Below are 26,802 nucleotides of genomic sequence, written 5' to 3'. Positions count from 1 at the left end.
CGCATCTGAGGGTTTGTTACAGTGGGATCCTGACAATTCCAGATCAGGGGCTCCAGGCAGATACATTTTACCTGCACTGAGACAGTGTAACAAACCTGTGACGTGTTTAGCTCAGGGAAAGTCTACTCTAGATACAACTGTAACAAATCCTCAGCTGTGAGAGGAGAGTGTGAAGGGATTTCTCCATAACGTTTATTGATCACTTATTCTCAGGATATGTGATCAATATCAGATCATAACCCCTGCAATTCAGATAAGCAGAGCGCCACATAGAGTATAGTGGTTGTGCCTGGTATTGCAGCTCGCCCTCAGTTATGTACTTTATGGATGTGATGCCATCAGACGGCAGAACCTTGGATGGGAGAAATACAGACCCCACCAATCCTATATTACTGATTGCCTGGAATTCCCCTTTAATTCCACATTTGCTTTCAGAGATGGTTTGTATTTCTATCTGCCGACAGCAAGCAGAGATATTAATCTGTTCATAAAATCTAAAGTAATTTTCAAGCAAATAAAAAAACCGGTTTGAGTCTGAATCAGACTCATCCACAGAGCTGACACTTATATGAGCGTCCCTTCCCCCACTCTGGTTGGGCAAGGTCTTACGTCATCCCCCTAAATATAGTTATATCCCCCATCCCCATGGGTATAGAGGGGTCTATGCTCATCTAAACGCTTCCTCTTCAGCAGCACAGAGGACGTCAGCATGAATTCCAGTGCATCAGGGTTGTGTCCAGTGACCTCAGCTTTAGAAGTACTACTACTCCCAGCATGGCAGGAGGGCGTGCAGAGCGCTGTATAGCCTGCAGGGGCACATCTGTACGATGAATGGTAATAAACGTACCGCAGCAGATCGCACACATTGTTCATCCTCTTCCTATGACAAAGGGAAGGCTCCTGCTGCTGCGGCCATCGAGCTGCACATATACAGTGACGTCACCTGCAGCCGCGGACCCCCACAAACTCCACTGATCACACAACACGTTACCTTCATATAAGAGCCACGTCTTGCAGTTTATGGTGAGGAAACGGGTCTCCCAGCTGCACCAGTGTCGGGGTCTCTCCTCTGCACCTCAGTGGCACCGGGGGCTCGGCAGATGGAGCCTCATACTTCCACGGATGATGGAGGATGCAGCAGCGAGGGGTGGACCAATATGGGGGGTCACTGATAGATGAGAGGTGTGAGATCTATAGGTGCCCACAGATCAGGAGCTACGGGTAAAGTTGGGGCTACAATGTATCTACAGGGGACGAGTCTGTATAAGGGGTTAACAGGACAGTCACAATGTATAGGTATATAGGTGACAGACAGGGAGAAGGATCTACAGGTGACTGGCAGAAGAGCTCTATTGGCAGTGGTCTACAGGGGGTGTCTATAGGTCACACAGGGACTCCAGAAGTCTTTGTATATCCAGGCAGGAGATTCTAGAGATTCCAGACAGTGACTCTATAGGCGCCAGTGGTGTAAATACAGGCGATCTTTACACTCCAGGGTTGTCTGTATATCCAGGTCCCCAGCAGTCTATATATTCCAGCAGTGGCAGGTACAGGCAATCTATACACTCCAGGTCCCCGGGGTGATATCTATAGGCACCAGCAGTACATATATTCCAGCAGTGGCAGGTACTGACCAGGGGTGTATATACAGGTGATCTATAGGCTCCAGGACTGTCCATATATGCAGGTCCCTGGGGTGATATCTATAGGCACTAGCAGTCTATATATTCCAGCAGTGGCAGGTACAGGGCAAAAGTGAATATACAGGCGAACTATACACTCCAGGTCCCCGGGGTGATATCTATACACACCAGCAGTCTAAATGTTCCAGCAGTGGCAGGTAAGGGTGATCTATAGCTTCAGGTCCCAGAGTGACATCTATACGTGATCCTATATGTTCCAGCAGTGGCAGGTACCGGGCGGGGGTGTATATACAGGCAATCTATACACTCCAGGTCTCCGGGGCGAAATCTATAGGTGCCAACAGTGACAGGTACGGTCGATCTATACACTCCAGGTCCCCGGGGTGATCTATAGGCACCAGCAGTCTATATGTTCCAGCAGTAGGAGATACAGGCGATGTATAGCTCCAGGTCTCCGGGGTGATCTATAGGCGACTCTATATGTTCCAGCAGGCGATCATTAGCTCCGGGTTCCGGGGTGATGTCTACAGGCGACTCTATACGTTCCAGCCCTCGGGTGCAGAGGTTTCTATGTATCCAGTGAAGGAAGACTGTGGATCCATAGGCGACTCCCGGAGGGGCTCTCCCTGCAGGTGACTGTAGATGGCTGCCGGGGGTCTCTCTCTGTGTCTCTCGGGGGTGTCCGGGGCCCCGCGGCCCGGGGGGTACGTGTGGGCTCCGGCCTCGGTTTGTCACTGCTCCCCTCCCCCTCAGGCCGCAGCATAGCAACGGGACATGGCGCAGTGATCGCACAGTCTCGCGAGATCCGGCTGCGGCGATGACGTCACTGCTGTAACCCGTTCTCCACCGGCCGCCGGCTCCTCCGGTAACGTGTGAGCTTCGCGGGATCCGCTCCGCTCTGCAGCGGGAGGCCTCCGAGGAGCTCAGGACACCGGCACAAGGGGCACAGCGACGCCTCACACCACCGGCGCCGCCATCTTGTCACAGCCCAGCGCAGGGGCCGCAGTCATCGAGACGTGGGAGCGGCGACATCTACAGGACAAGGCGGGAACTGCGCCCCCGGGTATTACACCTGATGGATGACAGCGGCGAGGGGCGGGGGCAGGGCTGGAGAATTACCTGCCAGGACACGCCCTTCCAGTGTGACCCACACCCCTCTCTCCCGCCAATCACAGCCGCTCCCTGTGTGACTCACATATACACAATACTCCGCCCACATACAGTATAACACCCCCTAGTGTCCCCCCATACAGCATAATACCCCCTAGTGTCCCCCCGTACAGTATAATACCCCCTAGTGTCCCCCCCATACAGTATAATAACCCCTAGTGTCCCCCATACAGTATAATACCCCCTAGTGTCCCCCCATACAGTATAATACCCGCTAGTGTCCCCCCATACAGTATAATACCCCCTAGTGTCCCCCCATACAGCATAATACCCCCTAGTGTCCCCCCGTACAGTATAATACCCCCCTAGTGTCCCCCATACAGTATAATACCCCCTAGTGTCCCCCCCATGCAGTATAATACCCCCCTAGTGTCCCCAATACAGTATAATACCCCCTAGTGTCCCCCCATACAGTATAATACCCGCTAGTGTCCCCCCATACAGTATAATACCCCCTAGTGTCCCCCATACAGTATAATACCCCCTAGTGTCCCCCCATACAGTATAATACCCCCTAGTGTCCCCCCATACAGTATAATACCCCTTAGTGTCCCCCCATACAGTATAATACCCCCTGGTGTCCCCCCGTACAGTATAATACCCCATAGTGTCTCCCATACAGTATAATACCCCCTAGTGTCCCCCCATACAGTATAACACCCCCTAGTGTCCCCCCCCCCCGTACAGTATAATACCCCTAGTGTCCCCCCGTACAGTATAATACCCCCTAGTGTCCCCCCGTACAGTATAATACCCCCCTAGTGTCCCCCATACAGTATAATACCCCCTAGTGTCCCCCCATACAGTATAATACCCCCTAGTGTCCCCCCGTACAGTATAATACCTCCTAGTGTCCCCCCCATACAGTATAATACCCCCTAGTGTCCCCCATACAGTATAATACCCCCTAGTGTCCCCCCGTACAGTATAATACCTCCTAGTGTCCCCCCCATACAGTATAATACCCCCTAGTGTCCCCCATACAGTATAATACCCCCTAGTGTCCCCCCATACAGTATAATACCCCCTAGTGTCCCCCCCGTACAGTATAATACCCCCTAGTGTCCCCCTGTACAGTATAATACCCCCTAGTGTCCCCCCGTACAGTATAATACCCCCTAGTGTCCCCCCGTACAGTATAATACCCCCCTAGTGTCCCCCCATACAGTATAATACCCCCTAGTGTCCCCCCGTACAGTATAATACCCCCTAGTGTCCCCCATACAGTATAATACCCCCTAGTGTCCCCCCATACAGTATAATATCCCCTAGTGTCCCCCCGTACAGTATAATACCCCTAGTGTCCCCCCGTACAGTATAATACCCCTAGTGTCCCTCCGTACAGTATAATACCCCCTAGTGTCCCCCCATACAGTATAATACCCCCTAGTGTCCCCCATACAGTATAATACCCCCTAGTGTCCCCCCATACAGTATAATACCCCCTAGTGTCCCCCCGTACAGTATAATACCCCCTAGTGTCCCCCCGTACAGTATAATACCCCCTAGTGTCCCCCTGTACAGTATAATACCCCCCTAGTGTCCCCCATACAGTATAATACCCCCTAGTGTCCCCCAATACAGTTAAATACCCCCTAGTGTCCCCCCGTACAGTATAATACCCCCTAGTGTCCCCCATACAGTATAATACCCCATAGTGTCCCCCCCGTACAGTATAATACCCCCTAGTGTCCCCCCGTACAGTATAATACCCCATAGTGTCCCCCCATACAGTATAATACCCCCTAGTGTCCCCCATACAGTATAATACCCCCTAGTGTCCCCCCATACAGTATAATACCCCCTAGTGTCCCCCCATACAGTATAATTCCCCCTAGTGTCCCCCATACAGTATAATACCCCCCTAGTGTCCCCCCGTACAGTATAATACCCCCTAGTGTCCCCCCGTACAGTATAATACCCCCTAGTGTCCCCCAATACAGTATAATACCCCCTAGTGTCCCCCATACAGTATAATACCCCCTAGTGTCCCCCCGTACAGTATAATACCCCCTAGTGTCCCCCTGTACAGTATAATACCCCCTAGTTTCCCCCTATACAGTATAATACCCCCTAGTGTCCCCCATACAGTATAATACCCCATAGTGTCCCAGCATACAGTATAATACCCCCTAGTGTCTCCCATACAGTATAATACCCCCTAGTGTCCCCCCATACAGTATAATACCCCCTAGTGTCCCCCCATACAGTATAACACCCCCTAGTGTCCCCCCGTACAGTATAATACCCCCTAGTGTCCTTCATACAGTATAATACCCCCTAGTGTCCCCCCCGTATAATATAATACCCCCTAGTGTCCCCCATACAGTATAATACCCCCTAGTGTCCCCCCATACAGTATAATACCCCCTAGAGTCCCCCATACAGCATAGTACCCCCTAGTGTCCCCCCATACAGTATAATACCCCCTAGTGTCCCCCCGTACAGTATAATACCCCCTAGTGTCCCCCCATACAGTATAATACCCCCTAGTGTCCCCCATACAGTATAATAACCCCTAGTGTCCCCCCATACAGTATAATACCCCCTAGTGTCCCCCCATACAGTATAATACCCCCTAGTGTCCCCCCATACAGTATAATACCACCTAGTGTCCCCCCACACAGTATAATACCTCCTAGTGTCCCCCCATACAGTATTAAACCCCCTAGTGTCCCCCCATACAGTATAATACCCCCTAGTGTCCCCCATACAGCATAATACCCCCTAGTGTCCCCCCATACAGTATAATACCCCCTAGTGTCCCCCCATACAGTATTAAACCCCCTAGTGTCCCCCCATACAGTATAATACCCCCTAGTGTCCCCCATACAGTATAATACCCCCTAGTGTCCCCCATACAGCATAATACCCCCTAGTGTCCCCCATACAGCATAATACCCCCTAGTGTCCCCCCATACAGTATAATAACCCCTAGTGTCCCCCCGTACAGTATAATAACCCCTAGTGTCCCCCCATACAGTATAATACCCCCTAGTGTCCCCCCATACAGTATAATACCCCCTAGTGTCCCCCCACACAGTATAATACCACCTAGTGTCCCCCCATACAGTATTAAACCCCCTAGTGTCCCCCCATACAGTATAATACCCCCTAGTGTCCCCCATACAGTATAATACCCCCTAGTGTCCCCCCATACAGTATTATACCCCCTAGTGTCCCCCATACAGTATAATACCCCCTAGTGTCCCCCCGTACAGTATAATACCCCCTAGTGTCCCCCCACACAGTATAATACCTCCTAGTGTCCCCCATACAGTATAATACCCCCTAGTGTCCCCCCGTACAGTATAATACCCCCCTAGTGTCCCCCATACAGTATAATACCCCCTAGTGTCCCCCAATACAGTATAATTCCCCCTAGTGTCCCCCATACAGTATAATACCCCCTAGTGTCCCCCCATACAGTATTATACCCCCTAGTGTCCCCCATACAGTATAATACCCCCTAGTGTCCCCCCGTACAGTATAATACCCCCTAGTGTCCCCCCACACAGTATAATACCTCCTAGTGTCCCCCATACAGTATAATACCCCCTAGTGTCCCCCCGTACAGTATAATACCCCCCTAGTGTCCCCCATACAGTATAATACCCCCTAGTGTCCCCCAATACAGTATAATACCCTCTAGTACAGTGATGGCAAACCTTTTAGACACCGAGCGCCCAAACTACAATAAAAACCCTCTTATTTATCGTAAAGTGCCAACATGGCCCTTGCTCCCTGCCCTGTCCATTATATTGGCTCCTTGTGGACAGGAATACAGTAGAAAGGAGGATAAATTCCGTTTAAGAATTTTGTGACCTGAAACAGGAGCTACAATGATAATCCAGCCCTGTCTACACCTTCTCCTTCCCTCTTTAGTGCCAGGCGGACCGGGATCGGATACTTTAAAATAGCACCTAGTTTGGCATATCCTGGACTTCCTCGGACTGCAGGAGGATACCTTGAATCCTGTCTCGTGAACTATTCGGGTTGATGGCTTGGGTGCCCACAGAGAGGGCTCTTGAGTGCCACCTCTGGCACCAGTGCCATAGGTTCGCCACCACTGCTCTAGTGTAACCCCATACAGTATAATACCCCCTAGTGTCCCCCCATACAGTATAATACCCCCTAGTGTCCCCCCATACACTATAATACCCCCTAGTGTCCCCCATACAGTATAATACCCCCTAGTGTCCCCCCACACAGTATAATACCTCCTAGTGTCCCCCCATACAGTATAATACCCCCTAGTGTCCCCCCATACAGTATAATACCCCCTAGTTCCCCCCCATACAGTATAATACCCCCTAGTGTCCCCCATACAGTATAGTACCCCCTAGTGCCTCCCCATGCAGTATAATACCCCCTAGTGCCTCCCCATGCAGTATAATACCCCCTAGTGCCTCCCCATACAGTATAATACCCCCTAGTGTCCCCCCACACAGTGTAATACCTCCTAGTGTCCCCCCATACAGTATAATACCCCCTAGTGTCCCCCCATACAGTATAATACCCCCTAGTTCCCCCCCATACAGTATAATACCCCCTAGTGTCCCCCATACAGTATAGTACCCCCTAGTGCCTCCCCATGCAGTATAATACCCCCTAGTGCCTCCCCATGCAGTATAATACCCCCTAGTGCCTCCCCATACAGTATAATACCCCCTAGTGCCTCCCCATGCAGTATAATACCCCCTAGTGCTCCCCAAGCCAGTACAAGCCATGATAGGGCTTGATAGTCTTAGGGCTGTTTTGAGGCACATATTTCCTGGTAAATGGCAGGTCTCGGGGTGCTGCGTGTGGCATGTTGCTCATGTGGCACCTTGTCCTGCAGTCTCTCACCACCTGCTGCAGACTGGGACGCGGGCAGACAGATGCCATCATCTCAGGGATGTCTACATAGAATAGATCCAGCGGGCGCTGCCATGCGGGCACCTGGTGTTATGGGCTCCATTCTTCGCCTTGTTGCTGGGACACTCAACAGCCAGCGAAGTAACTGACAGCAAGCAGAGATGTTGAGGAATGGGCCTGCACCATGGTAAAGTGTAGCAGGATGTGTGTGACGGGGGCCACGTTGTTGCCACATGATAATGTCCCTGATTTTCAGGCTCCTGTATTTTGGGGTCTCCTTTTGCAGGGGATGTTCCTCTATTTCCTCCACATGATGTCATCCCGCGTCCTGGGGGGCAATGCTGCTCCCTGCAGATCCCTCCTTTATTTGTGACTATTTTTGGGAATGTCAGGAGTGGGATCAGGACCCGGTGAGGGGGGTCTGTGCTGGGCCGGGGGTGGGGGAGCACTACCCCATCCATTCCAGCTAGACCCACTGTCCCCCAGGATGTGCCCCCCATACCACTGCCCGGAGCGGGGGAGCACTACCCCATCCATTCCAGCTAGACCCAGTCCCCCCCCAGGAGATCTCTGCTGATTCTCCAAGATTCACCCAGTGACAATAAATATGCAGCTTTACAATAAATCTGTGTCTACGCTCTGGTTTTATTAAAGCTGCATCAATGGGAACATGTGGAGAGGGAGATTTATCATCCAGGGAATATATAATGTCGCTCAAACCAGAAAGATAACATTTCACGCCATCCTCACACCTCTACCCTGAGATGTTCCTTCTCTGCCCCCTACTGAGACTACAATGCTGCTCCCTGCAGATCCCTCCTTTATTTGTGACTATTTTTGGGAATGTCAGGAGTGGGATCAGGACCCGGTGAGGGGGGTCTGTGCTGGGCCGGGGGTGGGAGTTGGGTCTGTACATGACATAAAGGGATGAACGCTGCAATTTGTGTCCCCTGAGCAGTCACCCCCTTTATCTGTGCCCTGGGTGGTCCAGGCTCCTGTCACAGTTTCATTGTTTCCCCGTTAGGGTGGGCTGACAGGGCACCGCGGGCATCACGCCAGCCCCTCATTATACCAGCAGTGGCACAGCTCATGTCTATGCAGGAGCCACAATGGGTTTTACTTGCAGAATGTTCTACTTAAAGGGACGACTCATCAACTGAACGAGATCTGTGCCTTCTGTCAGTGAATGGAATAATTTTTCAGAAGTGACAACTCATCTTGTATTGCTCACAACTGGTACATTGTTACAATGGGGCTCATTTACTAAGGGTCCACGGACCGCGATTCTGTCAGGTTTCCCGAATATTTCCTTTTTGTGCCGAATTGCCACGGCGCACGCGATCGGATTGTGGCGCGCCGGCGCTCGGCTTGCATGCGACAGAGATCGGGGGGCGTGCCTCCGGACAACCCGACGGATTTAGACAAACCGCGGAATTTAAAAAAACGAAATTGTGTCGCAAGATCAAGCACTTACATGCACCAGGAAGATGATGGTGAACTCCAGCGGAGCGGACCTCGGCGCAGCAGTGACACCTATAGGAACTCGGGCGCACGATCTTAGTGAATCCCGGCAGAACCCGAATCCTCGCCGGACAACGCACCGCAGGATCACGATGGGACCAGGTAAGTAAATGTGCCCCAATGTGTCAGTCGCTGGTCTAGAACAGAGATTTTAGTGCCTGCTGAGTACGTAAAAGTGCTACATTGTAACAAACCATCAGCTACTGGAGCAAAGTTATGTCAGAACAGTTTGTTATCCTCTGAATGCTTAATTTTACAAGAATAGGGTGACTTTAGGAATAGGTCATCCATATCAGTAGGGGGTATGACATTAGGCACTGGTTTGGGGGTCTGTATATGGTTTGGCTGCAAAACTGAAAATCCCTCAGCAGCAAACATAGATCTGTCACCTGTCTGCCCTCAGAAGTCCATCTATATCCCAGGAGTGCGACCTTCTCCTTCCCGGCCGCTCTCAAGCCTGTGCATGCAGGAGAACCTACCAATGGGGGGCAGTTACACTGATCCGCAAGAAGGACCACACGTTCCATTGTTCACATGCAGAGCCCATTTGCTTCATAGTTTCACACTTTGGATTAAGACCCCAATGAGCCCTGGGCTGTAGGAATGTTACTGCACCTAACCTACAAGTCTGGAGTCACTGTCTACATCTGGTACTAGAATCAGCTTCTCAGGCAATAGAGGAACCTTCTTTCTCTCATCAATCTGTGGTTTCAGGACCTTCAAAGGTCCTGAAATGGTTTTTGTGTACATGTGTATTGAGAGCAGCTATATCTACAAGGATTTAATGGGTGAAGTTCCTACTGAGTATAAAATTTGGTGCGTGGCCATGGGCCCCCTAGGAGGCTTGGGCCCCGGGCTACAGCCCAAACTACCTATATTATAATCCACTGCTGGTTTCACATTGGCGACAATGGGCTCAAGGCCATCATTAGAAATATGTAATAAGAAGGGAAGGGGCAGACAGATACTTTTCAGCTGAATCATTTTATTCAAAATAAGTTGACCACACCCCTTTACTGCAAGCCACACCCTCTTTATTACCTTTTTTTTTGTGTGTGTGCATGTTACCAGTACTCATGGTGCGCCTTACATTGTTATGTTACTCGCTACACTCTGGGGTGAGCAGGCGACACCTCACATTTCTGAAATGCAACACAAAGTTGCAAAAATCTTATTATTTGTAGTCTCAGTAGGGGGCAGAGAAGGAACATCTCAGGGTAGAGGTGTGAGGATGGCGTGAAATGTTATCTTTCTGGTTTGAGCGACATTATATATTCCTTGGATGATAAATCTCCCTCTCCACATGCTCCCATTGATGCAGCTTTAATAAAACCAGAGCGTAGACACAGATTTATTGTAAAGCTGCATATTTATTGTCACTGGGTGAATCTTGGAGAATCAGCAGAGATCTCCTGGGGGGGGGACTGGGTCTAGCTGGAATGGATGGGGTAGTGCTCCCCCGCTCCGGGCAGTGGTATGGGGGGCACATCCTGGGGGACACTGGGTCTAGCTGGAATGGATGGGGTAGTGCTCCCCCACCCCCGGCCCAGCACAGACCCCCCTCACCGGGTCCTGATCCCACTCCTGACATTCCCAAAAATAGTCACAAATAAAGGAGGGATCTGCAGGGAGCAGCATTGCCCCCCAGGACGCGGGTATGGGGGCACATCCTGGGGGTGACTGGGTCTAGCTGGAATGGATGGGGTAGTACTCCCCGGCTCCCGGCTGTGGTATGGGGGTGCATTCTGGAGGTGACTGGGTCCAGCTGGAATGGATGGGGTAGTACTTCCCCGCTCCAGGCTGTGGTATGGGGGTGCATTCTGGGGGTGGCTGGGTCTAGCTGGAATGGATGGGGTAGTACTTCCCCGCTCCAGGCTGTGGTATGGGGGTGCATTCTGGGGGTGACTGGGTCTAGCTGGAATGGATGGGGTAGTACTTCCCCGCTCCAGGCTGTGGTATGGGGGTGCATTCTGGGGGTGGCTGGGTCTAGCTGGAATGGATGGGGTAGTACTGCCCCGCTCCCGGTAGTGGTATGGGGGCGCAGTTCTTGCTGGCAGGTTTGATCATGATACTTGCGGCGCGGCAGGACCTGTTCTCGTCGCACAGACCCCCCCAGTAGATGTGTTCTGTGTTGAGGAGAGCAGAGCGGCAGCTGTCAAACCACCATCCCGCGCCACCGGTGATCTCTGCACAGTTCTTGCTCCAGCGGTCGTTGTCCCGCTCCACGGTGGAGAACTTCATGTTGTCGTGGGTTCCTGTCTCATTCATGACGGTCAGAGCGTCCCCTGCGTTCCCAGAGTAGTCGCCCAACCTAAGGGTGTAGTCGGTTTCTTTGCCGTCCACCCTAAAGCTGGAATAATCTGCGTGGTATCTGTTACCCTGACCATCCACCAGGACGAACCGGACTGTGAACGGGCTCTGCCGGGTCAGGTGGTAGATGAGGTCATTGCCCAACCAGTGATCGCCCATCAGATCACCAAACCCATCTCTGTACTTCTGCCAGTCCTGAGACCAGAAGGACGCATTGTGCTGGAGCGTGTTCCTCTGCAGGAAGGTCCATCCCTGCCCCGCCAGACTCTGGTCACAGTACACCACCATCGGAGGCGAGTCCTTAGGCCACACCACGTAGAGGCCACTCGTTCTTCTCATATTGAGAAATGCCGCTCTGCAATCCTTAGCCACAAGTTCTAAAAAAAGAAAAAAAAACAACCTGAAATCTTATTTATCTGTAACTTTACAAATCCTAAAAGGAAAACTATCAGCAGGTGTAACCCTGAAGACTGCAGTCAGTGTTAGGTATTGTCCCTGAAGAGATGTGTTAGTTCTCAAGAGCTCCGGGGACTTGTCCTCACACTGCTGTGTTCTGTGCACTGAACTCCTCCACAGCCTCCTGTGGAAGTTACTGTTTGCAACTTCAAATAAAAATCTAGGTCCGCTGGCAGGTTCTCTTTATCTTTTACTATGTTACAGTCACCTCCAGAGCTGCATTTTATAGTGGGTGCTTACAGGTCAGATCTAACCAGGGCCAGATTAAGGGGCGGGGGAAGCCCCTGGGTGAAAAAACTGGTGGGGCCCCCAATTAAGGAAAACGGTAATTCCCAAAAACTGATATTTAATACATAATACATAAATAATAAACAAATATTTATGGTTATAACACCATCAAATCACAAGTTGGAGAATCTCATAGTACACACCTCAGCTGCCGCTGAACCCCATAGTACACACCTGAGCTGCTGCTGAACCCCATAATACACACCTGAGCTGCTGCTGAACCCCATAATACACACCTCAGCTGCCGCTGAACCCCATAATACACACCTCAGCTGCTGCAGAACCTCATAATACACACCTCAGCTGCCACTGAACCCCATAATACACACCTCAGCTGCCACTAAACCTCATAATACACACCTCAGCTGCCGCTGAACCCCATAGTACACACCTGAGCTGCTGCTGAACCCCATAATACACACCTGAGCTGCTGCTGAACCCCATAATACACACCTCAGCTGCCGCTGAACCCCATAATACACACCTCAGCTGCTGCAGAACCTTATAATACACACCTCAGCTTCTGCTGAACCCCATAATACACACCTCAGCTTCTGCTGAACCCCAAAATACACACCTCAGCTGCTGCTGAACCCCATAATACACACCTCAGCTGCTGATGAACCCCATAATACACACCTCAGCTGCTGATGAACCCCATAATACACACCTCAGCTGCTGCTGAACCCCATAATACACACCTCAGCTGCTGCAGAACCTAATATTACAAATATCAGCTGCTGCTGAAACTTATATTATATAACTCAGCTGCAGCACCTCATAATACACACCTTAGCCAGGGCTGTATTTTCCTATAGGCACCAGGGACACAGTGCTTAGGGTGGGCAGCAGAGGGGGATTTATCAATTAATTTAAAAATAAAATTGCTTTGGGACCCTGCAGAGAGAGGATGGGGGGCAGGTGCTGGTGGACCAGGTGCAGTTCCTACCCCCCAACTGCTCTGCAGACTCCTGGATAGGATCAGACTGGTGTATCAGCTCCCACCCCATACCTGCTGCTCTCAACTCCCGGCTCTGCTGTGGTCCTTCTCGTAGGCTGCTCGTGCCCCCTAAAATCTAGCCCTGGATCTTACTGTATGCCGGATGAAGCATCAGACATGATCTAACCCAGTCAGTACCAGGCTAAATAACCCGTTATATGTATATTCCTGGGAGGGGAGCTGTACTTTAACCCTTGATATGTATATTCCTGGGAGGGGAGCTGTACTTTAACCCTTTAAATGTATATTCCTGGGAGGGGAGCTGTACTTTAACCCTTTAAATGTATATTCCTGGGAAGAGAGCTGTACCTTAACCCTTTATATGTATATTCCTGGGAGGGGAGCTGTACTTTAACCCTTTAAATGTATATTCCTGGGAGGGGAGCTGTACTTTAACCCTTTAAATGTATATTCCTGGGAAGATAGCTGTACCCTAACCCTTTATATGTATATTCCTGGGAGGGGAGCGGTAATTTAACTGTTATATTCCGTGTTTGCGTGGGTTTCCTCCGGGTACTCCGGTTTCCTCCCACACTTCAAAACATACTGTTAGGTTGTTTAGATTGTGAGCCCCATGGGGACAGGGACCAATTTGACATGCTTGTGCAGCGCTGCATAATCTGTGTGCGCTATATAAATAAAGAATTATTATTATTATTATTATGTATATTCCTGGGAGGGGAGCTGTACTTTAACCCTTTATATGTATATTCCTGGGAGGGGAGCTGTACTTTAACTGTTATATGTATATTCCTGGGAGGGGAGCTGTACTTTAACCCTTTATATGTATATTCCTGGGAGGGGAGCTGTACTTTAACTGTTGTATGTATATTCCTGGGAGGGGAGCTGTACTTTAACCCTTTATATGTATATTTCTCGGAGGGGAGCTGTACTTTAACTGTTGTATGTATATTCCTGGGAGAGGAGCTATACTTTAACCCCTTATATGTATATACCAGGGATTGGACCTGTATGTTAACTCTTTACGATCTGTGTATGTAATATGCATTTACACGGACAGATTTTGCATTATTTTACTGCCTTCATTACAAGTGAAGGACATTGCTTCATGATGGCTACTAGGAATTGCAACCTTAAAGGGTTGTCTAAGGGCAGATGTACACGATAGTGAAAATTGATCTAACCACCCCTTTAAATGTGACCACAATCAATAGTAGTGGGACACTGTGATCCATGTCCGTACAATGGGAGCCATCACCTCTGAGGTGACAGTGATGGGCCACTGCTCCCGGGAGGGTGCTACTTACCTTTGTACACCCCGGAGAAGGGCACATTGAGCAGCTGGCGCAGGTGTGCATCGTTCAGCTGGTGGCGGTTCGCCAGTTGTGTGTACAGTCTTGTGCGGGACACAAATGTCAGACTCTTACCCCTCACCAGGGTCCACGGGAGAAGGAAACACAGGACGAGGGTCCACTGCGGGGTCATCCTGCGAAGAAACAGGCACAGCTCTGGATAAAGGGCTTTCTACTGCTTTATTTGCAAGATCTCTGTTTGCTGTCAGTAAACGCAAACACACCTCAGAGAAGAAGCTATTAACGCATTAGTGAGGTCCTTGCTGTATTTCTTATTAAATTTCTTATTAAAAATAAACTGATTTGAAATCATCTACATCAGGGGGCGCAGTCCTAATAGGTATCCAATGTACCAACATACGCTGGTTTTCTGTTGCAATGTAATGGTCCAATGTAAATCCACATCTATCACACAGCACAGGCCACCACCTTATACTCTGCATCAGTTATATAAACTATACAGTACTTGTCCATATACTGTAACAAGACTTGATACTTTTCACAGCTGAGCGGCTGCTACAATTTCACAAAGTTTGTAGTAATTAGAAGAAACTCCCTCTATTGACAGCTAATTACAATGTATCAGTCCAGGATGTTTTGTCTGGAAACAGATACAATTGTTACAAACCTTCAGCTGTGAGATACATAGGGGCTCATTTACTAAGGGTCGCGGATCACACTTTTGTCAGATTTTGTTTTGGGGGATTTCACAACTTGGACAGGTATTTTGCAAATGTCTTCGCAGGGATTTTGGCGCACGCGATCAATTTTTGGTGCAGCTGCGCTGGCTTCAATGCAACGCAGATTGGGGGGGGGGCATCCAACTGATTCGGACTGAGCGCAGGACTTTACTTTCAAATTGTGTCGCAAGCCAAGCACTTACATGCCCCACGAAAAAGAAGGTGACCTCCGGGTACCTGAGCGGGGAAGCGACACATGCAGGATATCGGGCGCACAATCTTAGTGAATCGCGGCACAGGGCATTATACACGGACAATGCACTTTCGGTGGACACCGTCGGACGGGTAACTAAATGCGCCCATAAGGTTTGTACTTTATTTTGTGAATGTAAACAAAAATATTCCCATTCACTGACAGCAAGCAGAGGTGGAAAGGAATGGAAGCAGGTTGTGCAGCATACAGACTATAGTATCTATAGACCGTGTGATATCCTCTTACCTTCTATGTGACTGCAGCGTCTCCGGCCACACTGATATCATACGAGGCTCTGCATTATTTTATAGGTTAGTTAAATCTGGCAGGATGATACAGGGATGTTTGTGGAAGGCGTTTACGAGGGCCTAAAATATATAAAATCCTCGATGTACGGACTCCGGCTGCTATCATAAATGTACGGGGTCATAGATAACTATTTAACCATTTAATGACCCTCTATTAATAGTGGGGGTGATCAGGATGGGGGCCCCATCACTCTTGGGGTCCCTGTACTGCTCTCTGTTACACAGAAGTGCCCAGGCTAGTCAGTGCCATAGAATAGCCCTTCAGGATCCTCGCTATTCTGCAGCTATGCTATTCTGATCGGAAAATGCTATCATAGATTGTAAGCTCTTGTGAGCAGGGACCTCTCTCCTATTGTCTTGAGAGCGGGATCCCTTAGCGGGTGCCCTCCTCCCAATGATGCAGGTGACATAATTGTGTCGCCTGTGTTGTTTAATAAAGGCAGGAGAAAAGGAAGCCGCAAGACCGCGCTCGAACAGGTAGGTATTTAATTCCTGGGGTCTGGGTGCTCTATTATTGAATGATGGGTGCTGTGTTATCTGAATAAATGGGTTTGGGGAGGGGGGGGAGGGGATGTTCTGGTTGAAGGATAAAGATCTGTAAGGCACAGAGAGACATGCCAGTTGCTGCCACTGATTTATACAGTAAGTGATGTCTGTCTCTGCCTCACTGCAGTCCTGGTGTGCAGCATTTATATTGCTGCTGTATAGTTATATTCCGTATATTGACTGCTGGTGTATATCTATGTGTGCAGTATATTGACTGCTGGTATATATCTATGTGTGCAGTATATTCACTGCTGGTATATATTATATGTGCAGTATATTCACTGCTGGTATATATTTACAGTACAGACCTAAAGTTTGCACAGACCTTCACATTCAAAGGGTTTTCTGTATTTTCATGACTATAAAAATTGTAGATTCACACTGAAGGCATCAAAACTATGAATTAACACATGTGGAATTATTTACTTAACAAAAAAGTGTGAAACAACTGAAAATCTGTTTTATATTCTAGGTTACTTTTGCTTTGTTTACTGCTTTGCACACTCTTGGCATTCTCTTGATGAGCTACAAGAGGTAGTCACCTGAAATTAAGTCTTAAAGGAGTTCCCAGAGAGCACTTGTTGCCATTTTGCCTTCACTCTGCAGTCCAGCTCACCCCAAACCATTTTGATTGAGTTCAGGTCTGGTGACTGTGGAGGCCCGGTCATCTGGCGTAGCCCCCCCATCACTCTCCTTCTTGGTCAAATAGCCCTAACACAGCCTGGAGGTGTTTGGGGTAATTGTTATGTTGAAAATAAATGATGGTGCAACTAAACGCATAACGAATGGAATAGAAGCCGCTGCAAGATGCTGTGGTAACCATACAGGTCCAGTATAATCCCTAACAGTGTCACCAGCACAGCCCCCTTCCCCATCACACCCAACAGTGTCACCAGCAAAGCCCCCTTCCCCATCACACTCAACAGTGTTACTGGCAAAGCCCCCCACACCATCACACCCAACAGTGTCACCAGCATAGCCCCCTTCCCCATCACACCCAACAGTGTCACCAGCAAAGCCCCCCCACACCATCACACCCAACAGTGTCACCAGTAAAGCCCCCCTACACCATAACACCCAACAGTGTCACCAGCAAAGCCCCCCACACCATTAAGCCAAACAATGTCACCAGCAAAGCCCCCACACCATCACACCCAACAGTGTCACCAGCAAAGCCCCCCCACACCATCACACCCAACAGTGTCACCAGCAAAGCCCCCCCACACCATCACAACCAACTGTGTCACCAGCAGAGCCCCCCACACCATCACACCCAACAGTGTCACCAGCAAAGCCCCCCCACACCATCACAACCAACTGTGTCACCAGCAAAGCCCCCCCACACCATCACACCCAACAGTGTCACCAGCAGAGCCCCCCACACCATCACACCCAACAGTGTCACCAGCAAAGCCCCCCCACACCATCACACCCAACAGTGTCACCAGCAAAGCCCCCCCACACCATCACAACCAACTGTGTCACCAGCAAAGCCCCCCCACACCATCACACCCAACAATGTCACCAGCAGAGCCCCCCACACCATCACACCTCCTTCTCCAGGCTTCACAGGGGGACCAGTCATGTAGAGTCCATTCCTTCACCTTCTGCGTCTCACAAAGACCCGGTGGTTGGAACCAAAGATCTCAGATTTGGACTCATCAGACCAAAGCCCAGATTTCCCCTGGTGTAATGTCCATTCCTTGTGTCTCTTGTGCTTGGTGCTGGTCCTTAGCAGTGTTTTTCTAGCTGGTATTTTACCATGAAGGCTGCTGCACAGAGTTTCCTCTTACCAGTTGTTGTAGAGATGTGTCTGCTGCTAGACTTTGGAAGGAGAGCCCGAAGAGACGTTTAGGAAGGCGCTTGGTGCAATCAGCAAACACAGAGTTCCAGAGCTTAAAGGAATCTCTTTTTTATTTCTACTTTAAAAGTTTGTGATAAAATAAAAGTATACAAACGTATTAAAATAAAATGGAATAAAATGCGACGCGTTTCAGCCCCGATCTGGGGCTTTCATCAGGCATGGTGTGGGGTGACATCAAACGGTCTTATATCTTGCCCTGTAAGGGAAAACAACCCGGAAGTTGTTTTTAAACTCTATTTACTATACCTTGTGAAGTAAGCTATGTATATATGCTACAGATTTACACAGATAAATGTACCTTTTATCAACAGAACAAAAGGGTCCCGTACATGAACGGAAAAACCCCAAACTTTGACCCCCGGTAAGTCACATGACCACGATCACATACTTCTGGGTTGTTTTCCCTAACAGGGCAAGATATAAGACCGTTTGATGTCACCCCACACCATGCCTGATGAAAGCCCCAGATCGGGGCTGAAACGCGTCGCATTTTATTTCATTTTATTTTAATTCGTTTGTATACTTTTATTTTATCACAAACTTTTAAAGTAGAAATAAAAAAGAGATTCCTTTAAGCTCTGGAACTCTGTGTTTGCTGATTGCACCAAGCGCCTTCCTAAACGTCTCTTCGGGCTCTCCTTCCATTTCCACATCGTTCCGGGGTCCTGGTCCTCGGTGAACGTGGCATCCTAGGAGCGCCAGCTGCTGGTAGCAACTTTTCTATATGCCCATACCACCCTCTACAAGGTGAGAGTTTGGCCTTACTCTTCTCCATCTATATTTTACGGTATCACACGACAGCTGCGTTTTTTTCTTCCTCTGCATCTTCTCTTTACTATTCGTTGGGACTTGGAGCTTCACCCCACAGTCCCTCGATCCCAGGTTTCTACTGCTGCTAGACTTTGGCAGTGACCTGCTCCCTAATGTGAGCTGCTGTTACTTGCGATTTCTGAGGCTGGTGACTCAGTTTAACTTATTCTCCGCAGCAGAGGTAACTTTTATCCTCCGCAGCAGAGGTGACTTTTATCCTCCGCAGCAGAGGTGATTCTTTGTAGCGCTTGATAGTTTTTGCACTTGGGGACACTTTCATAGTTTTCCCAATTTTTTGGACTGACTGACCTTCATTTCTTAAAGTAATGATGGATGCTCATTTTTCTTTACTTCTGCTTTTTTTCTAGCCATAATACAAATTCTCCCAGTCTATTTAGAAGGACGATCATCCGTGTATCCACCTGACTTCTGCACAACACAACTGATGAACCATTTCAGGTGACTACCTCTTGTAGCTCATCAAGAGAAGCCCAGAGTCTGCAAAGCAGTAATCAAAGCAAAGGACCTGGAATATAAAACATAATTTCATAGTTTTGAGGTCTTCTGTGTGAATCTACAATTTTTATAGTCATGAAAATACAAAAAAAATCTTTGAATGAGAAGGTGTGTCCAAACTTTTGGTCTATACTGTATGTGTGCAGTATATTCATTGCTGGTATATATTTATGGTTGCTGTATATTCACCGCCAGTATATATTTATGTTTGCAGTATATTCACTGCTTGTATATATTTACAGGTGTAGTATATGCACTGCTGATATATATTTGTATGCAGTATATTCATTGCTGGTATATATTTATGTGTGCAGTATATTCGCTGTTGGTATATCTTTATGTGTGCAGTATGTTAACTGCTGGTATATATTTGTGTGTGCAGTATATTCACTGCTGTTATATATTTATGTGTGCAGTATATTCACTACAGATATTTATTTAGCTGTGCAGTATATTTACTACTGGTATATGTTAAAATGTGCAGTATATTTACTGGTGGTATTTATATGTATAGTATATTGATTGCTGGTATAGATTTTTGTGTGTGGTATATGTACTGTTGGTTAGGATTTCTTTTATATAGGCTTCATTGTGAGTGATTTAATGGTTGTTGTCTGCTTAGATTCCTTAGATTTTTAATACTGGGGTGGGGTTTGGGTAGTGTGCCCTTTTTTACCTCACAGGTTTGGTCACATATTTTTGCAATCGATATTATGGATTTATTATGCTAGCAGAGAGTTAGTATCTGATTTAGCTTCAAAAGATTTTTGTATTGAATGTCACCTCATGTTGAGCCCCAGTAATCACAGACAGGAAGGGGTAAAGATCTGAGGGGCCCTTTTCTGTCAGATCCAGACATAACAGCTTTCTTTCTACAACAGCTCCACACTTATTCATAGGTTGTATCTGGTACTGCAGCTCTTCTACATTCACTTCAATGAAGCTCAGCTGTAATCAGCCTGTAAATCTGGATTTGATCATTCGGACACTTAGCCCGGGGCCAGCAATGTCCTATTACCAGTGAGATTTGGCACAGAGTTAATCTGCTATATATAGAGACATCGTCTTCACAGCTCAGCAAGAAACATTCCTACCGCCTCAGGTTCTCATATATAAAGGGCGATCGCTAGGCGAGATTACGGTGACTAAAAAGTTTGGTCAAAAAGTTTCTTGATCGTGTTCTGTTCACACTGCGTCTGCACATAATTCTCTGTCCCCTCATTATGTGATAAATCGAGCTTCATCTCCCCTTTCACCTCTGTCAGTCTTCAGTACAGCGAACAGACCCCCTAAAACTGCAGAACAATGGGAGACATTACATAGGGAGCGCACTCTGCATACAACTCCTATTATGTTCATGGCTGCTGTCATTCCTATGCACTTAGCTCCCTCTGGTGGTGGCTGCAGACAGGGGAGATTTATTCAAACAGCAATTCACCCCTGGCAGCAGGAACCAATCCAATCTTCCATTGATGGCAATAGTAACTGGGCACCTGTTCTGATTAGATTCTGTTTTAAATTATTAATTATTCTTCATTCACTCCAGACCACCATGATAACTTCTGTTGATGACATCTTGCACAGCAGCTCACACTCTCCTCCTCCACCCCATTGCTTTCCCCATTAAAAACCTTCATGACCATGTGATGTGCAATGTTTTGCTCCCATTGTTCCACCAGTCATAGAACAACAATTCATGTATAATTCCTCTCACAAACAGAACAAAACCCCAGACCAGACTATCAAATACACATTCTTCCCTATTAAATACAGACCCCTGGATTTACACTTCATACAACTCAGATCCCTACATTATCACCAACTCTCCTAACCAATACAGACCCCACACTCTCACAACAGCTTTCAATCTTCTGATTTGTCTCTGGCCTCAGGACCTGCATGTGTATGGTCATGTGACCTCCTCTGTGCTGGTCCTTCAGTTGGTCTCGCTTCTCCTGACTGGACAGTCAGGGGGGACCATGTTCATGGTGCTCCATGCCACGTCTATACAGTTCTAACGAGCTCCACTATCTCCAGCTCCTGTTTATCCTTTACGCTGAACTCGGCTATTTCCAACACCCCCAAAGACATTGGGGCTCATTTACTAAGGGTCCGAATCGCACATTTTTGTCGGGTTTCCCAAATATTTCCGGTTTGCGACGAATTGCCCCAGGAATTTGGCGCACGCAATCGGATTGTGGCGCATCAGCGACAGAAATCGTGGGACGTGGCCATCGGGAAACCCGACAGATTTGGAAAAACCGCGGAATTTAAAAAAAAATTTGTGTCACAAGAATAGCACTCACATACACCAGGACAAAGAAGAAGAACTCTGGCGGACTTCAGCGCAGCAGCGACATCTAGTGGATATTGGGTGCACGATCTTAGTGAATCCCAGCCAGCTCCGAATCAACGTCGGACAATGCGCCGCGGGATCGCGAATGGACCGGGAAAGTAAATGAGCCCCATTGTCCAAATTTATCAGCGCAGTCTGTACTATGTGCAGTTTGCCTGTGGAGTCTGCAGGGGGCGGCAGATTCATCAGAACTGGCGCCAGGTCTTCATTAATCTGGCACCCCCTGAACTGCTCGGGAAGTGGCACCACTGTTTTTTTCCTGCACTTTGTTCATGCTGCAGAATTGTGGCGCACGGCAGTAATAAATTTGCACATTTTTTCCATCTTGTCGGACACAGCGCAGCTGTGACACAAAACTGGCGCAGATACTTTATAAATACATGTACAATCAGTTTCCATGTTCCTTTTAGTGCAAAGTCAGACAGAAAACTGGCGCAGACACTTTAATCACTGTTGCCATTGAGTGAAGGAGCTGGACACGTCCTGTCACTCCGTACGTACAAGAGGATAAGGATGCATGTTCTTGTGATCTTGGGGGTCCCAGACTGGAGCCGCGCTGATACGGAAGATCATCCATGGCAGAAACCTTGACCTGAGGGGCAGCAGACGATGAAGACGAGGATAAAGATGACTCCAGGGCAAGAGGGGGGGGGGGGGGAGGGTGTTGTGTCTTCTATATTTCTCCAAGAAGACGTCAGATATTGTGTAAATCTGTTTAATTCACTTATAAACTTTTATCACATTTTTAATTACGAGGTGTGAAATGTTCCGGCACCAACAGGTGTCAGATATAATGACCCACCCATCCCATCACCCATTGGGTTCTCCCGCTGGCAGCCCGGACACCCTCTGCCCGCTCTGTCATGTTTGCTCTGGTTTTATGTGCCATCTACGTGACACCTTGCAGCTGCCAGTCTCCTGTATTCAGGTTAATGACTGACGGATCATTAATGACCAGATATAAGAGGGATTTTTTCCCCCCCATTTCCAAGTCCCCGGGTCCTGGACACGCACAGATCTCCCAGTGCCAGGATGGTGGACGGAAAGCTCTGGACCAGCTGCTGCTTGATGCTACTGGGAGTCTCGGTGTCCTGGACGGATGAGGCAAAGGATCCAAAAGAACCAGCGTCGCAGCTGATCGCAAATATCAAGATGGTCAAAGATGTGGGAGTCATTATCAACTATAACAAACTAAAAGAGAGGAACGGTAAGACCCCCAACATCCGGTGACTATGGGGGAGTGTAGAGTCATTTATAGGTCATAGGGGGACATGTATCACTCCTATTGCTTTCTTTTTTTTGTGCAAATTTTTGTGAGGCTTTTCACAGTTTGACACTTTTTAGGTGCAGAATCGAGCAGCGCACCAGCGTTAGCCGCCCCCAGGATGTAATGCAAGGGCCGGATTTATCTTTGTACCTCAGATGTTGTTGGGCTCTGAAATTGTCCCATTCTTGCACCTAATAAGTCCCAAAACAGAGCACGCTATATCCAGACTTTCTTTTGGGAGTGAATATTTGGGACTAAAAAGTCGCACACCAAAAAAATTAACTAAAGTGAGACTAAGTACATCACCTGTATCACAAATGGGAAAAACTTAAGATACATTGCAGTGATTAAGCAGGACAACTTCAGGAAACTTGAAAAAGTGGCAGCCAAAAAACTATGACACATGTGCCCCATAATATTATCCACATTGTTAAATTCTATATTTTACTAAAAAGTCTGAATTGACTGATTTTATACTATATACAGTATCTTCTGCTTGCGTTCAGTGAATGGAAACATTTATAGTCACACAATCCTTTCTAAACAATCCTCCATAAGAATTACACATTGCAAATCTATGCACAATGGTGGTCATTTACTAAAGGGCCCAATTCGCGTTTTCCCGACATGTTACCCGAATATTTCCGATTTTCCCTGTATTGCCCCGGGTTTTTGGCGCACGCAATCGGATTGTGGCGCATCGGCGCCGGCATGCACGCGACGGAAATCGGGGGGCGTAGCCGAACGAAAACCCGTCGGATTCGGAAAAACCACTGCATTTAAAAAAAAAAAAGTGTTGCGGGACTCGCGCTTACCTTCACTCGGTCCGGCTTGGTGAATATCAGTGCATTCCGGGGAACTTCAGCGCAGCAGCGACACCTGGTGTACGTCGGAGGAACTGCCTTAGTGAATCCCGGCCGGACCCGAATCCACCGCAGAGAACGCGCCACTGGATCGCGAATGGACCGGGTAAGTAAATCTGCCTCAGTGTATCAGTCTGGAGTCCAGACCACAGAGAACTGTAACAAGCCAGTCATTTAAAGGGAACCTGTCATCAATTCATCTAATAAACCCCTACTAGTATATAGTCAGGCAAAGTAACACCTTCTATTTTTTGTTTCTTTCATGGTCCAGTGTGATGGCCTCATCCAGAATATCATCAGAATATCACTTTGGAGTGAGATGTAAATTGGTTGTATAAAGTCAAGGAGGAGGAGAGTTTAACTCTGATTGGCGCCTCCTCTATGAATGACATCGGGCTTCAGATCTGGTTAGTGATTTCTCTGGATGTAGGACCATCAGTAACAGTGAAGGGGGCCTTCTGTAGAAGAGAGAGCTTGACTTCAGTGTTAAATTCTCCGCTTCTTTGACTTAATACAACCAATTTACATCTCACTCAAAGTTGATTTCCTGGATGATGCCATCGCACTGGGTCAGGAAAGAAAGACTATGTGGAATGTGTTCAGCTGCTTGGCAACATACTGATACTACATTACTCAGTTTTATTGGTGTTTTAGCTCCTGTCACTCATTGATGACCAGTGTAAGATTCCAGAGTGTGAGCAGACACTTCATGATTCCAAATGGTGTAAGATGTATGATCCAGCACTTGTGGAATAAAAATTTGGTCCTTTATAGTAGTTTTGAAAAACATCATCACATAAGGTTAAGATTCATGATCCCTCTGTGCTGCGAGATGCTGTGTGCTGACAATATGCTTAGATTATCAGGGTACAAGGTTTATCTACACTTTCATTTACCTTCTGAACATTCACTAGTATCTGACACATAGAAAGAGAGATGAGACAGATCAGAGATGATGAAATCCATGATACCATCAACTCTGCTACCTCACCTATAACATACAAAGAGTTCTGCTATATACCTCCCGCCCCTGATATAAGACCTATTCTGTCTGTAGCTTGTAGGTTTTCTCTCCTCATGCTGTGTTGTGTGCTGGCAGGAAATCAGTGTGTATCAGTGTGAGCTCGTCCTGGAATACGTGGGTGGGGGCTGGAGGCAGAGAGGAGCTCAGTGCAGTGTCAGACAGAAGAATAAGATGTCTACCCGACCCCATACTCAGAAGATCCAGGGTCGGGTCTAAGCAACCGAAATTGTGTACACCAGGAGCGATCGAGACAGGTTACATTTATATCAGTGAATGTGATATTTTGCTATCCTGAGTACATTTAAGAAACTTTTCTTAGTGGGGAAAAAAAACTCTAAGGGACAACATCTAGCTGCAGTCTTCATGGTCACACCAGCTGTCAGGTTCCTTTTAACCCTGTGTAGTCCAGCATATTCTCATCCTCCGCTGTCTGTGCTATGACTTGTATTCTGTTCTTTCAGTCTATTTCACCAGGGACTGTGAAGAGCTCTACCTCTTGGGGCACAGGAAGAGCGGGATTTACGTCATCCGCCCTGAAGGCTCCCCGTACCTGGTGGTCCAGTGCTACATGTATGACTGCGGGGGCTGGACCGTCATCCAGCGGAACAGCTATGACACGGACATCACATGGAGCGAGACATGGACGGCGTACCAGCACGGCTTTGGGAACATCGAGTTGGATCATTATCTCGGCAATCGCTTTATCAATCTGTTAACTGCACAGAAATTGAACAGGGTCAGCTTCGTCCTGGCAGATTCTGAGAACCGGACCTGGCACGCCGACTACGACAGCATTTACCTGACCAACCAGACCGACAAATTCCGGCTGAGATTGGGAACATACGAAGGAGACGCTGGTGATGCCATGTCATCCGCGACCTACAAAAACCTGCATGACAATATGAGGTTCTCCACCTTCGATGATGACAACGACCGACTGTACAACACAAACTGCGCCAATGAGCACGGGGGCGGCTGGTGGTTCGACTCCTGCTACGATGCCCACCTCAACAATAGGGGGCGCCTGCACTGGAAAGCGCTATGTGACCACAACTGCCGGAGCTCACTCATCCTTATAAGACCCGTCCATATGTATTGTAACCGCGTGTAGAGGAGGCGCCGACTGGGCTCTGCTACATAACAATCACCAATCACTCAACTGTAATCCTGATTAACATGTTCTCATCACAGAACAATCTGTGTCCTCATAATTATTACATGTATGATCCTCTAATAAACTCCAACATAACAACGCCAAATCTATACATGGCCATATATGTCCAGAGCAGTGTATGAGAAGCAGCAGCGCTCACAGGCTTGGTTCAGACATATTTGTGCCCTTACACTGCTGTGCTCTGTGCTCACTGCAGCAAAAGCTTCTCCAAGTGCACAAAAGTGTGAGGACCCCCAAAGCACCCGGAGAAGCTAAAATCCTGGAATACAGGGGCATAACTAGGAGAGACAGGGCCCCATAGCAGACCTTTAAATGGGGTCTCCCTTAAAAAATATACATATTTGTATACTCACACGTGAGATCACACACACCATATATACATCACACACATATAATACCATACACAGACATTAGGGGGGATTTATCAGAAATGTCTGAGATGAAACCGTTCTAGTTGCCCATGGAAACCAATCAGGGATCAGATGTAATTTTATAAACTGCTGTGGGCAAAGGAAAATTGAGCTCTAATTAGTTTCCATGGGCAACTAAAACAATTCTGCTCTCAGACACTTCTGATAAATCT

The 26,802-nt window shown here is 48.0% G+C and overlaps 3 protein-coding genes across 4 annotated transcripts in view; 1 reads left to right on the top strand and 2 right to left on the bottom strand.

The window, feature by feature from the left end:
- Positions 1–2,609, bottom strand: part of PTPN4 (protein tyrosine phosphatase non-receptor type 4) — a 67,403-nt gene extending 64,794 nt beyond the window's left edge. For both annotated transcript variants that reach the window (XM_072122036.1, XM_072122037.1), the window contains exon 1: positions 992–2,609. The gene's annotated coding sequence lies outside the window, so the exon portion shown is untranslated. The remainder of the gene's footprint in view (positions 1–991) is intronic.
- Positions 2,520–26,297, top strand: LOC140075762 (fibrinogen-like protein 1-like protein; the record flags this gene model as incomplete). The annotated part of the gene is made up of 2 exons (XM_072122040.1): positions 2,520–2,706; positions 25,507–26,297. Coding segments are annotated over 2 exons (837 nt in total), but the record flags the coding sequence as incomplete, so codon positions are not given.
- LOC140074869 (fibrinogen-like protein 1-like protein) lies at positions 11,137–14,691 on the bottom strand. Its single transcript, XM_072120126.1, has 2 exons — positions 14,514–14,691; positions 11,137–11,878 (listed from the first exon to the last, which is right to left on the bottom strand). Exons 1-2 carry the CDS (start codon positions 14,689–14,691, stop codon positions 11,178–11,180), a joined length of 879 nt encoding a protein of 292 aa, XP_071976227.1. The 3' UTR covers positions 11,137–11,177.
- Positions 26,298–26,802: the final 505 nt, after the last annotated feature.

The sequence above is a fragment of the Engystomops pustulosus genome, chromosome 8 (genome assembly GCF_040894005.1).
Source record: "Engystomops pustulosus chromosome 8, aEngPut4.maternal, whole genome shotgun sequence".
NCBI lineage: Eukaryota > Metazoa > Chordata > Amphibia > Anura > Leptodactylidae > Engystomops > Engystomops pustulosus.
This window is presented reverse-complemented; position numbering and strand designations above follow the sequence as displayed.

Excerpts from the sequence above, each read along its gene's own strand:
- LOC140074869 (XM_072120126.1), bottom strand. The coding sequence starts at position 14,691 with ATGACCCCGCAGTGGACCCTCGTCCTGTGTTTCCTTCTCCCGTGGACC. Across the intron at positions 11,879-14,513 it reads CTTCTCCGGGGTGTACAAAG|AACTTGTGGCTAAGGATTGC; the intron begins GTAAGTAGCACC and ends TTCTTTTTTTAG.